Below are 13188 nucleotides of genomic sequence, written 5' to 3'. Positions count from 1 at the left end.
CAGAGCATCTCTGTGCTCCAGAGACCTCCACAGTCTCCCAGCAAGAAGGAGAAATAAAATGTAAGTATACGTCACTCAGTGAGTGTTGAGCTCTGTCCAGTTATTTAACCTTGCTCTCATGAGGCTGTGCTTCCTGAATAAGCACTTTGAAATCACCTTGCAATAAAAATTCATCACTCTGCCAACATTCATTTTATACGTGGCACTGCCCCAACAATATTCTGCGTTGATACCACCCTACTCTCATGTTTCAGCCTGACTTCATGCTAAAAGGAGAATCTCTTTCAACCCTTTAACCTCTGCCTAAGTCCCAAGGATGTGTGGCGCGGCTGTAGAGCCATTCAATAGCCAGGCACTGTCTCCTTTAGCAACATGAAGTGGCACTAGCCCAATCACACAGTGCACAGCAAAGTGGCTAAAACTGCCTTTCTGTACAAAGCCCTCACCCAGCCAGGCCGCCCGCACACACCTAAATTTAGGTGCTGCTCATCAGTCTGAAATCAAGGCTCTCATGCTGCACAGGGATAAGCCTAAAAGTGCTCTGTTAATCAGGAAGCCACGTGGATGTTCAATATTCAGTCATAATTATCATTCAGTGAGGAGTGCTGAGCACGTCTTATCCTGGTTCAGCATGCTCTGGGGAAGGCAACATCACATGAACATTTTTCAAGGTGCAGGGTTTTATCCTCAGCACTGCAAAGGATCATTCTCCCTTTCCTCCTTTCTTGAGTCAGAGTCTGTGTGAAGGCAGTGGGTCCCATCGGATATCCATACAAGGCTGTGCATGTGACACGTCTTCATGGCTGGGGAGCACTGACTGAGAGAAATAATGCTGGTAACAAATGCCTCAGGCAGGCAGAACGCAATCCTGGAGAAGGCATCAGGAGGATTTCACAAATAAAGTAATCAAGATCTTGCATGGTAGTTTTGCAACCCAAAATACAGTCATCACCTATCTGCTACTCTGCGAGAGAATGTTATTTTCTCTGCAGGCTGTAACATTAAAGTGTTCTCTGTGCTAAAAACAGAACTGCTTCAGAAAAGAACTATAAGCCATGACAGAAAGCCCTTCCCAAAACACATAGCTTTTTTCTAGGCAGGATTGCTCAGCACTGCTGCTTCTCTCCTTGGCCTTCCAGGCAGGACAAACAGCTGACTTAAGATACATGTGTTTTTTTCTTCTGGATTCATGTTTTCTTGTAAAGAATATATTAACTTTCAAAGAGAAAGTCATTTCAAATACAAGAGCTAAAATTAGGCTCATTATTTTTTTTCCTCTCCCCTTTATAGCTTTTACAAGCAATTACCCATTCAGTGTTTTGAATTCATAACACAAAACTTCACCAGCAATTGTGTTTCTGAAGCTTCTTGAAGGGAAAGCCTTAAAAGCTTTGTCAGAACACACAACAGCACAAGCAAATGAAAGTGCCATTTTAATTCTTGGGTTCTTCTTTAAGTGAATGGGAAGCAGCAGGGTGCTTGTTCATCACCAAGCATTTTTGGTTTAATTCCACAATGATGAAGCAAGCTGTGTGACTGCTCTAGAAACTGGAGGCAGGATTCGTGTTTGCACCATGACCCTTCGCACTGCTGTAGGAGTGTTGCTAAAATAGCTGCACGGGCTATTCTGCCAGCACGGAGCCCAAGTTGCTTCTTTCTGATGGCACAGGCAGGACACAAATTTAGCATCCCTGCAGCTTGGGGCACTCACCTTTGTGGGAGAGCCAAGTGTAACCTCCTCCTTGCTCAATTCATCTTCAGGAGGAAGGTTTTGTTTGCTGCTCTCTAATGCTCACACAGCTGTGCTCCTGCTAACACCTCCATGTTGCAGTGCCCCTGAGCAGCTGCGACAGGGTCAATCCAGAAGCCAAAGGCATTTCTTTTGCCAACAACTCACAAACAGCTCTGCAGCCAATAAACAATAAGCAAAGGTTATGCACAGCCAATTCACCCAGCTGAGTCAAGGAGGTTAATAAACCACTTGGATTCTTTGTCTTGCTTTGAGTCTGGTCTTCAGGAAGCCGGAAGGCATCAGTGTTTGGTAAATAAATGTGTTCTTACCTCTGTGACCAGCTCCAGGACCCGTCCCCAAATCCCTGTGTCAATCAGCACCTTGCTTCCACTCATTCATGACCCCCGACTACCTTCACTGCATTACAAGACTCCACAGAACAAAATAACTCAAACTTCCACTTCCTACACTACATACACATCCCTGTTCTCACTCATATTGAATTTTCTCTCAGACCATAGTCCAAATTAACTTTGTAGCACGTTAAGACGTGACCATCCATCACCAGCTAAAACAACTTGCATCTCCCATTGGACCAAGGCATTCATGAAACACTGCAAACACCACTTCAGGACAGCACCTTCCTTAGGACTCTGGTGCTTGAATAGATACAGTGTTCTCCTTGATTCCCTTTCACTGCACCTGAAGGACATCACTTCTCTACAGCCACCTGCTGTAAGGTCATTCAGGATGCTTGTCCCAGACAGCCTGACAGACAAAGGCAACCTCAACCAATATCTTATCTTGTCTGTTTAAACTGGAGCCACTCTCCAAGCTGCTCCATAGCCCTCGCTCTGATAAAAGCCCCTCTCAGTCTTTTTAAGGCTGGGTCTGAGGAGGAGAGGAACCAACACAGATGAAAAGCTATAAGGGCTGGTGGGCTCCTCCAGATCTAGACTCAGCACAAAGAGAGACTGAACATGGTGAATTGCCCAGAGGAAAAGGAAAAGCAGGGAGAGAATCCATCCTGCTAAGCCCAGCCTTCCCCAGTACCAGTCCTTTGCAGCCAGAAACACTCTTCTTAGAGAAAATGGAAGTAGAGGAACAGTTACTCCAGCAAACACTCTGATGCTGAAGCCTTGGATTGATCATAATCCCATGAGTGTGTTTTTGTTTCAGATTTCTGAAAGGCTCTTTGCTACAGGAAGGCTCGTGTACCTGTGGCAAATGAGTACCTCTGGACCCACCTCATCCTCGTCAGCACAAGCAAACAAGTACATGAAATCAGGTGCAGATGAGAAAGGTCAGCTTTTCCCTCTCCTCTTTGCACCAAACACTTGAGAACCACTGGGAATCATACAGAATAAAAGACAATTTCAGAAGAAAAACAAAGTTCCGAGAATCATCACAACTCAGATTTTTATTCAACAGCAAAGTTGAAGGGAATATTGTTTTCTCCCCTCAGGGCAAGTGTTCCAAATGGAAATTAAGTAAAAATATTGTTCCCCAAAAGTACTCATGATGAAATTAGTTTTCATTAAATATATTTGTCTGGCAAAATAAAAAATAAAATAAAATTAGAACCCGTACAAAAGAAAATCCCTTGCAAATTCGTAACACTGGAGCAATGACAACAATGTAAACCTAAATGTCTGGTAGTTGTAATTAACTCGTGGAAATTACTGTTGAACTCTGGACCAAGAAAATAAAAATCACTCTGAGTAGCAACAAGCCAATTTTAGAGGCAGTTGAGGCTTAGGGAATGCTACAGGGATGGGGCACACTAGTGGCTTCATAAACAGTTTGTGCTAGTGGACTGCTAGTGTAGAGCTATTTGAGAGCTGGGAGGAAAAGAAGTTAAAAGCTGTTGCGGCATCACAGCATATGGTACAGCAAAAACCTGCAGACTTTCCATTCTGGGAGCTGATCAGTTGGGTGAAGGCCAGTGACAAGAGCTGAGATGACAGTGGAAAGAACAATGACAGTGATGAACGGTGAGAGTACTGGGAAGCAGTTGCATTTTTTTGTCTTTTTTTTTGTCATTGCATTGGATTCAGTTGTGAGCAAACTCCTGGGAGTATCTGGGGAAATCTTCTGCTTACAGTAGCTGCTGCTTCTCCCTCCCTCCCTCCTCCTTCCAGTTAGAGCCTCTGCTCTGACAAGTGGATGCCAGAGGCATGTGGTTTGGTAGCGTCGTCCTTTAGTTAAGAATGTCTATTCCAGTATTAAAAATGTAAAAAAAGTCCTCGAGAGGGTGCTTCTTAGTGGCAGTCTTTGCCTTAAGCAAGGCCAACGACCTGCAATTAAAAGTTAATTAAAGCAATGTGGATTTGGATGAGCAATGGGAAAGATGGGAATGGGGAAGGAAAGGATGCAGGGAGCGGGGAAGAATGCAAGTGTTTCTACATCCCTCCCCAAAGCCAAAATCCAAGGTGCACATGTGGGTTTCTGTTTTTCTCACACACTCTTCTTTTTTTACTATCTCTCCAGTTATAATATTTCCAGTTTCGATGCAAGTTTCAGTGGCAGCCTCAGTTACAGTCATAAACAAAGTCATAGTTGCTGGGCTCCTTTGGGATAGGGGGAGGAGCATCCGGGATCTGTATATTTTCCAAGTCAAGGAGGCGTAGCTTTATCTCCATGCTCAGCAGCGTATCTAAGTCGTTTCGTGTCAAATCACTCAACATATCTTTCCCAAGGAGGGCATTCAGCCCATCGGTCCATACACAGTACTGCACAGGGGAAAAAAAGAGAAAAATTGTCATTAGTAGACTTTCTGGATACAGACTAATTGGTTTGGTCTGGTTTGGTCTTCTATGGTTATTGCTCCCTCAGGACTTACAAAGTGAACTAAAATGAGGTTGATTCATTCTACTACATCATATGACAAAGAAGGCATGTTCCAATAAGCTAGCATGCTCTAAAAGTAGGAAGAAATGACCTCTAGATGGCTTGACAGTTAGATGCTTGCTTCAAACTTCTTGTAGAATATTCCTCAGAGGTTAAGTGAGAAAAAATGAAACTTCATCTAGGATAAAGAATATTTGGAGTTGTCTCCTTCTCCTCCTTTTCCAGAGCACGATTCTCTTACATCAAACTTCTGTTACCAAGACAACTAAATTGTGGACAACCCATTTGTTGAGGTATTCAAGGCCAAGGTGGACAAACAAAACTAGTGGGTGGTAACCTTGCCTATGGCAGGGTTATTGGGAATTGGAATTAGATGATCTTTACGGTCCCCTCTTGCCTGTGCTATTCTATTTTTTGTATGAAGCTAAATTAGCTGATTTCCAGCTCAAATTCCCCTTGACTCTTTCCTTAAGATATCCTCTATAAACTACCTAGTTTAGTCGATAGTCTACCTAGTTTAATCAATAGCAAAACAAACCACAACAAGGTGGTATCAATAGACCTGTGCAGAGATCTGCTCTCGTTGCCATATCTGTGCCTACTTTACAGAGTACAAAATAACGCACTGTGAAAACTGCAGTGCCAGTCAATGCTGCATCCTTCATGAAAATAACACGCCGAATTACCTGGTGTGATTCTAAATGCTGCAAGTGCTGAAAGGGTCTCTAAAACCCCCTCTTTATTGTTAGCTTTCTCTTAATAGAAGATGCTGTCTTTCTCAATGGCTGACAGCTTGAGACAAACACTGGCTGAATAACCACTTCAAATACATAACAAACCCGTGGGAGATTGGTGATGTACAGTCAACTTACATCAAAATGAGTCTCTTTCATTTATTACTACAGGCCATTTATTCAACCATGAACAGAAGTACTCAAATGCTATCATCTAAAAATAAAGAGTTCAATCGTGAACTTGTGTCCTAGTTCGCAGGAGAAAATTAAATCAACCATAACTACATTTTTATCTTACAAATACTTCTGCTAGATTTCATGCCAAAGCTTGGATTTTAAATTTAGCTGACCATTTGGTACATGATATTGGCAAATCTAAAGATAGCCGCAGCTGACTTCATCCTACAGCAGAAATGGAGATTATTTTAAAGCAAGATGGAAAAGAAGCACCCTCTTGGGGTATGTCTTCATCCAGAAGAAGGGCATGTTTTTCAAATAGGATGGTTAACACACTTCAACATCCCAAGTAAAATCCGACCCATTTAAGTCAGTACCACAAGAGCACCAGAGCTAGAATTTCACTCAGGGTACTGGTAAGCCAAGCTGCAGCTTTATGTGATTAGCTGTACAAAAGAGACTTGAGGGTTCAGATAATCTGTGTAGAAGAGACATGAGGGTTCAGGTTGTCCTGCTAACCTGTACAAAGGAAACAATTTCCCTACTTATTCTAAGCTTTCAAAGTGTGACACTGAAGACTTCTAAGGCATGCAACTACTGTGGAGAGTATGCAGAATAGCAAGAAAAGAAAAAAAGCAACTCTAGACCTGTAATTATTTTTAAGCATACTTTCAATAGAAAGGAATAGAAAGGCAAAGGGCTCTGCTCAAATCACAGAAGTGCAGAGCATCCATTCAACAGATGCAGCACCTGACGTAAATCGTCCATCACTTGCTCAGTGAGTATGGTCAGGCCTTTCTCTGGGGAGGAATACCAGTGATCCAGAAAGCAGAATTGTGATTCTCTCCTCTTCCAGATACAACTCATTCAGGGCCCACAGAAACTAAATTCTGGCCAGAATTCAAATGAGTGCAATGGCCTGGAAAAGGGGATTCCTCTCTAATCTCCATATTGGCAAGTGCCTCTAATTAAACCGCACATTTTGAGCAGAGAGAAATCCTAATGAGAAGGTAGAAAAACAGAGGCATTCATTCAATTGCTTTTCTCTTTTTTAATATTCAAAACAGAATAAGAGCCACTGAAAAATTAATTTACTACAGATTCAATTCCATTAAATTCCAGTGAAAACTAATTATAGCCTACTTCATCAGTTTCTCTGTCAAAAATCAAGGATAAGATTAATCCATCTTTTTGCTATGTAGTTGAAACCAGCTATTAGTATTCAAATGAAAAACAAATATGATGAAGTGATCTCTCAGAGCTGAATCCTCTGGCTAGCAGTAAGCTCTGACAGATGGCTAAGGGTATTGCCATACTTAAGTGTGCAAGAAAGAGGTCCAAATCTCAATGACATTGGTTCTGTAATGAGATTTTATTAAAAAAAATACCTCAGAAGTCAAGCAGTGGAGCCAGACAATGAGAAAGACTGCACAGGCTCCATCTCTGAATGTTTTCCAGATCCATCTGGATACAGCCACAGGCAATCTGGTCGGAGCTCACTGCTGACCTGCTTTGAGCAAGAGGTTAAACTGAGGACCTCTCAAGGTCCCTTACAACTTGTATTATCCTTTCATAGCAGTTGTTTTTGGACACATTAGATTCCCACATTCAAACCTCTCTCTAAAAGTCACAAGGACTGCAGAAAAAAGCTCTCTATATCTGATCAGAAATTCACAGGCACTAACATCATTTCTGGCACTTTACACATCCGAATCTTGAGGTGCCACCTGTGAAATATCTCTAGGTGACAATGTTGCTAAATCAGCATTTTTATCAACAAGATAAAGATGAAGAATCATGAGGTTCACAACAACCTATCTGCCTTTCCTTGTGGGTGCTTCCTCAGTACACTTGTACTATTCACTTTATCCATAACTCCTCTGTAATCCATGAAGAAGTACAGAAGAGAGATGCCCTTTTGCAAATGTTCATGTGGGAACTATCAAATAGCAGCAGAGATTGTTGCCTCCAACCCCTTTTTGAGCATATTATTTTTGCTTCAAAGAAGCTGCATAAGATCAAAAAGAGATATATTATAGGTGTTTTAGCACAATCACTAGTGCATCACAATGTTACCAGAAGCGTGGTACAGTAGCAATTTGAGAACTGAAGTTCCATCATCTCTCAAAACACAGTGATACTGTCAATTCCTTCTGTTATCAAGTAAGAGAAAGGAGTAGGGAGGAGACCATCACCGTGCCTTGCTGCTGTTATTTACACTGTCTTTATACAAAAGTGAGACCAATTGCCAGCCCCTCTTGTCTCCAGTGGTGGAGATGCAGGAGAAAGGACTTTCTATAACCACCTGTCATAAATGCTTTCAGAAAGCACGACATTAAGAAAAATAGGACACGCTGTTCTGGAGAACACAAAATCGAGATCCTATGTTTGTATAACCTCCCTTGATTATTCAGGCATGGTCAAGAGGAGCTGAGGACAGCAGAGATTCACAAAGTTTGGCTGTACGAATCATTCAAGTTCACAAAATTGAATACGTAGCAAAGTATTTCAGTGTCTAACACAGACCAGACAAAGAATAATCTTTATTACACCAGGAAATGGTGAGTCAGGTCTGTGGAACTGTGAGGTTATCCCAGACTTTCTTCTTTCCCTTACTTATAGTTTTCATTTCAGTAGGTCTTAGAAATACTGTCCTGGATTTTGTCTCCCATAGTACTCTGTGACACACAAATGCAAAACATACAGCTCAGGATATGCATGAAAACTGCAGGTCTTGCTCCCATGCTAATCTCTCTGCTTTCAGTTTGTTGTGGGATATGACGCAGGTTCAGACTGATCTGTACTCTGTAATAGGGTGACTATTCCTATCTTCTTAAATAGCTGAGGAACTGAGAGGGCTTCAAAGAAGCTTCTGCGCTCTGAACTTGACTCACCTCATGCTTGTCTGGAGCAATGAAATTCAACTGACCGCTTGAGTCATACAATATAGAGAACGCAAGCTCTAGCACTTCCTGGAAAAAAGACAAACATACGTTAATGTCAAGAGAGGCATTCATGCGTGTAGGTCTTTCTTTCTTAGCCCTTACTCCCGCTGGCAAATGGGAAAAGGGTACCCGGAGCTGGGTTTCTACAGGGAAACCCAACCAATGTGAAGAAGTAATGAACTTTCACTGGCTGACAATGAGCACACAAGGATGCTATCATGGTCACCACACACATCGCTATAAGTGCTGCTACAACCATTTCCCAACCTGTAAGTAATAACTTTGTGGAAAAAAGACGTGGTTACAAGGGGAGAGTGCTGACTCAGAACTACTTTGATCTGTATCATACATCTTGTTCTTTTTGCCTCTTGGCTTCCTGAGCCTCATAAAGTTGATCGCCAGCTGACTCTCAGCTGACAACAGGCCCTACGCTGCCAGCAGCAATAACAGCACTGCTTCTTAAATTTGCTACACTAAGTTTTAAAATAGGAGTTGACTGCAGGGATGGCAGCATGTATGGTGATTTAGACTCCTACCTTCATCTCCTGGTCCAACACATGCACGCATCCTTGGATTTCAGTAACGGCTGCTTTATTTTTGAGTTTGTGTGATTAAGAGTGGAGTCTGAACCATAAGAACTCGTAATCATTAAGGATAATCTTGGCTGATCAGAGATCAGGATCTCATGGGAAATGCTGCTGATTTCCCTGAGTACAGTTATTAGGTCCAATTTGCAGTATTGCCAAGCCACAGGAGACAAGTCTGTGCTAAATCCCCCAGGAAGTTGCAGCTACTCCAACTGTTGGTACGCTAAGCAAACAAATTGCTCGTGGCTCACACAGCCTTTCTGCGTGTTTGTTAGCCATGTCTCCTAAGCCACACCTTATTAAGAGAGATATCCCACAGTAAGGAAACAAATTTACTGCTGCCCACACAAACCTGGCATTATCTCCTCACAGTGTTATAAATTACTGACATCAGAACATGCCAAGTCATGCAGCTGAGGTTGTGCAAATGAAAGATATCGCTGACAAAAGGGCTTGCACTGCTCTCCTACGATGTTCCTGAATTTCATGCAAGTCAACAATTCTATTGGCCTGGTTTTGGATTGTTTGTCCTTTGGAGAATTTCAAGGGATTGAAGATTTTGTTCATCCCAAAAAAGGAAAAAGAGAGAAAAGCCCTGTTTGAGACAGGAACATGAAAGCAAGCCACGGATTCAGTCACTCCTAAGCAGGTAGACAGAAGTGACTAGATTTAAGGCACGAAGCATCTTTTTATGTGCAAACTGGGAAGTTTGGCAGCCCTGGCTTCAGTTTGGCTTCTTTGTTCACTGCCCCAGAGACCAGCAGCCCAGGAATTACAGCTCTGCCATCTCATGCACAGCAAAGCATCAAGAAAAGTGGAAGCCTAAGGCTGGAGTTACCATCTGGTCTTCCACATTGATGGAGGTCTCAGTAGTAGGTCTGTCTGATTTGTCAGACACCCACCTGGTTTTGGTCCGTTCCAATCAAGGACAGGTGATTCTGAGGATTCAGCAATTCCTGGAGGAGGACCAGTAGTTTCCACTAGCCATCTGTGATTTTCTCTGCCATCTTCTGTTCTACTTTTCAACTTTTCTCAAAGGCATTTCCTACTCCAGCCTCTTACTCTTGCTTTCAGATTTTAACTCTCTCCCATTCCTTTGAATCTATTCTTTCTTTGTTTTGCTTTACATCTCCCTCACTTCAACCTGCTGAACTCTTGCACGTTTTGGACACCTGCCCTTCCCTAGGTGCTTGTAAGGGGAAACAATGCTGGGACCCACAACGTGTCTCTCTTTTGAGGTACATCCCTGAAAATGAAGAGACACTGTTCAACAACAATTCCTGCTCCTTGGTTCCAACTCCACAGGGAAGGCTTTTGGTAGCAGCACAAGGGGAAGCTTGCTTTTCCACTCCCTAAACTTTCCTCTCTGTCCTCCTGCCTGGTCCAATTGGATAAATGCTATTTAGATAGACATATATTTAAAGGATCTGTAGTTGAGTGATCCCATACAACTGGAATTACCTCTCTCTACTCTGTCACCAATGCTGGCGTCTTTGTGAAGGCTGAGTAAACTTAATGAAGTTTACCTGCTAGACCCAGGAGTTCCTCCTGAGAGAACTATATATATATGCTGTGACAGGGCACTTCTTCAACCAACATGAAATAAAAGGGAAGCTGCAGGAGTACAGGGAAGTGAGCAGAATCATTTCTGCAGACTAAATGGGCACCAGTCTGCAATGCTACTGCATCAGCAAAAACAGGCTGATAGAATAACGGATGCACAGCAATATTTTATCCAAATTATTCTCTTATGCTTTGCTTTGAATGCTGCAAAATGTAGAACATTTAATTTCCTTGAAATTAATTAATATTACTCAAGAGTTAGAAAAGAGGACTTTAACTACAATTTAAAAGCACAAGTAAGATGAATAAAAATGGTCCTATCAAGCAGCTTCAGCTTCATGAGCATGCAAATTCCAACTCAGTTTATCTCTTATTTATTTCTAAATGGCCCCACTGGAAGAATAACAGCCATGTGCCGGCGAATATTGAGATGCTGAAGCCTTTGCTATGGACATTCTGCCAATTCCATCTATGCTCACAGCTGTGGCATTCTGCCATTCAATTTTCCTTTCAGCCAATGAAGAAACATTATAGTGGTTGATATGTATATATATACCCACCCTATACATACATACATACGCACTACACACAAAAAGAATGCACTGGTCGAAAAGCCCTCATAAAAAATATATCATCAATTGTGAAAAATCAGGAAGTAAAAGATTTAATACCCTGAACTCAGACAAGTTGCAATCTATGCTTGGCTTTTTCCTCTTCATCTTACTGTCCACTGTTTGGTACTCAGTAAACAACCATGTGTAATTGATGTTGCAATATGAAGTTGTTGCAATACTGCTCAGTTTTGTTTGGGAAGACAAATAAATTCCCAAATAATGTGATTTCCAAGGCAAAATAAAATGAAATAAAATAAAGAACAACCAAGCAAAACACAACAAAACAGAACAAAACAAAACCATCAGAAATTGTAAAAAAACATAATAATCATTGTTGCTTGGATCAGAAATAGAATGCTCCAGCTGCGGATGGAGCTGTGCTAACTATCAGCTCCTCATCTTCGCATCCTCAGACTGAGTTTTACACTAATCCAAAGCAATTTTACTGATGAAATGGAGCAATGCTGACAGCTGAGGACAAACGGATCTGCAGCGCTGCTATTTAGCATTAAATACTATTGAGACATTTGCGCTCCATAAAGATGACAAATTTCCATCACTGCCGCCCACTGCTTTCATTGCTCCTACCTTTCCTTTTTGTGAGGATGTATGAGAGCTAAGACAAGGAAACACTAAAAATACTTTATATGCATCATAGAAATGTCCCAGCCAAATACTCTTGATAGTTCAGTTGTAAATTGATGTAGGAGTTCTATGCAATCTATTGTGTACATGTGTGTGTTATTGCTCTGATTCAGAAAATCAACAAGGAAGGATATTCTCGGGATTTTATTTCTTTCTTTCATGGCTTGACTTTTTTCATTTCTCACCATGTAAACTCAATACTGTAGAGGGATGACAGTATCCTAATAAACCACCTTGCATTTGTGAGAAATACAGACTAATTGAGATGCTCTGTGTATCTATCTCCATCAGTAGTTAAGGTAAGAAAGGTCAGTAATGAAGCTGCAATAATTGTGTGACATGGTTTTGACACTGCCTTTTCATTTTCTATGGCTTTCCTCTCAACTTTTCTCCAGTATTTATTTGAACGCTAAATGTATGCATTTTGTTCTTAAGGTGCTGAAGAAGGGACTCTTAACTTTACAATTCTGTCCATAAAAATCTCTTGTTCATTCGAAACCTCCTCACTTGCAGGTACTTGAAATTCTGATCCAGCTTCCAGAGCTCATGATGTGGTTCTAGGTCAGACTGAACATCACTGGGATCTGATCCCTTCTTGTCAAGCCTGACAGTTAAATCTGATAGAAACTTCATGAATATATGTAATACAATATGGATGAAGACCTTCACCTCCAAGGGTGTCAGAATTTGCTAGTAACTCAATTTCTTCTTACTGTGGTGGCAGTGCTTACTAACAAAAACTGTGCAAGACTCTGGCACTGAACAACCTGAGTCTTAGCGTCAGCTCAATTTGAAATTCTGATAGAGTGGCATAAATCCAACTTAGGCTGACCACTGTCTCCTAATTTTTTTTCCAAATGCACAGCTGAATACATCCTTCTACACCTCATTAACTGACTACCACCTACCTTACATCCTTTTGTTGGCAGTTATTTTTCTATCTGAATGGACCTCAAGTTATCACCAGCCGGACATTAATTGCAATTTTGGCATGTGCTGGTGTTCAGTGAATGTGAACTCATCAGAGAATACAGCTGGAACAAACCAGTTATTAATCAGAGCAATAGAAGAGTAGGTACCAAAAGTCATTGCTGCCATGCTCTGTAGCAGCGGTCAAAACTGCTTTGCTTTAGAAGTGAAAGACATCACTACTAAAGGTTATCCTAATGTGCTCTGGGCATATCACAATGAACATCTGCCAGGAAATCTGAGTAAAGGACTGTAGGTTGTCCTAGGTTGAAAAGTTAATACAACTCAAATGGTCTGAGGTGAAAACAAAGCATGTGTGCATACACAGAAAGGTGTCAGTTTGGAATGGAAAATATCTGTTACTTCAGGGAA

At 41.6% G+C, this 13188-nt stretch overlaps 1 protein-coding gene across 10 annotated transcripts in view; it reads right to left on the bottom strand.

The window, feature by feature from the left end:
* Positions 1 to 3125: 3125 nt before the first annotated feature.
* The window catches only part of ELMO1 (engulfment and cell motility 1), a 274768-nt gene continuing 264705 nt past the window's right edge, over positions 3126 to 13188 (bottom strand). For all 10 annotated transcript variants that reach the window (XM_032442431.1, XM_015854222.2, XM_015854221.2 and 7 more), the window contains 2 exons: positions 8388 to 8465; positions 3126 to 4464 (listed from right to left, as the gene is read on the bottom strand). In XM_032442431.1, the coding sequence (XP_032298322.1) occupies positions 4264 to 4464; positions 8388 to 8465 (279 nt within the window). In that variant the 3' untranslated portion in view covers positions 3126 to 4263. The remainder of the gene's footprint in view (positions 4465 to 8387; positions 8466 to 13188) is intronic.

Source organism: Coturnix japonica, chromosome 2 (assembly GCF_001577835.2).
Source record: "Coturnix japonica isolate 7356 chromosome 2, Coturnix japonica 2.1, whole genome shotgun sequence".
Lineage (NCBI taxonomy): Eukaryota > Metazoa > Chordata > Aves > Galliformes > Phasianidae > Coturnix > Coturnix japonica.
Note: the sequence above shows the minus strand (reverse complement) of the source record. Positions and strands in the feature narration are given on the sequence as shown.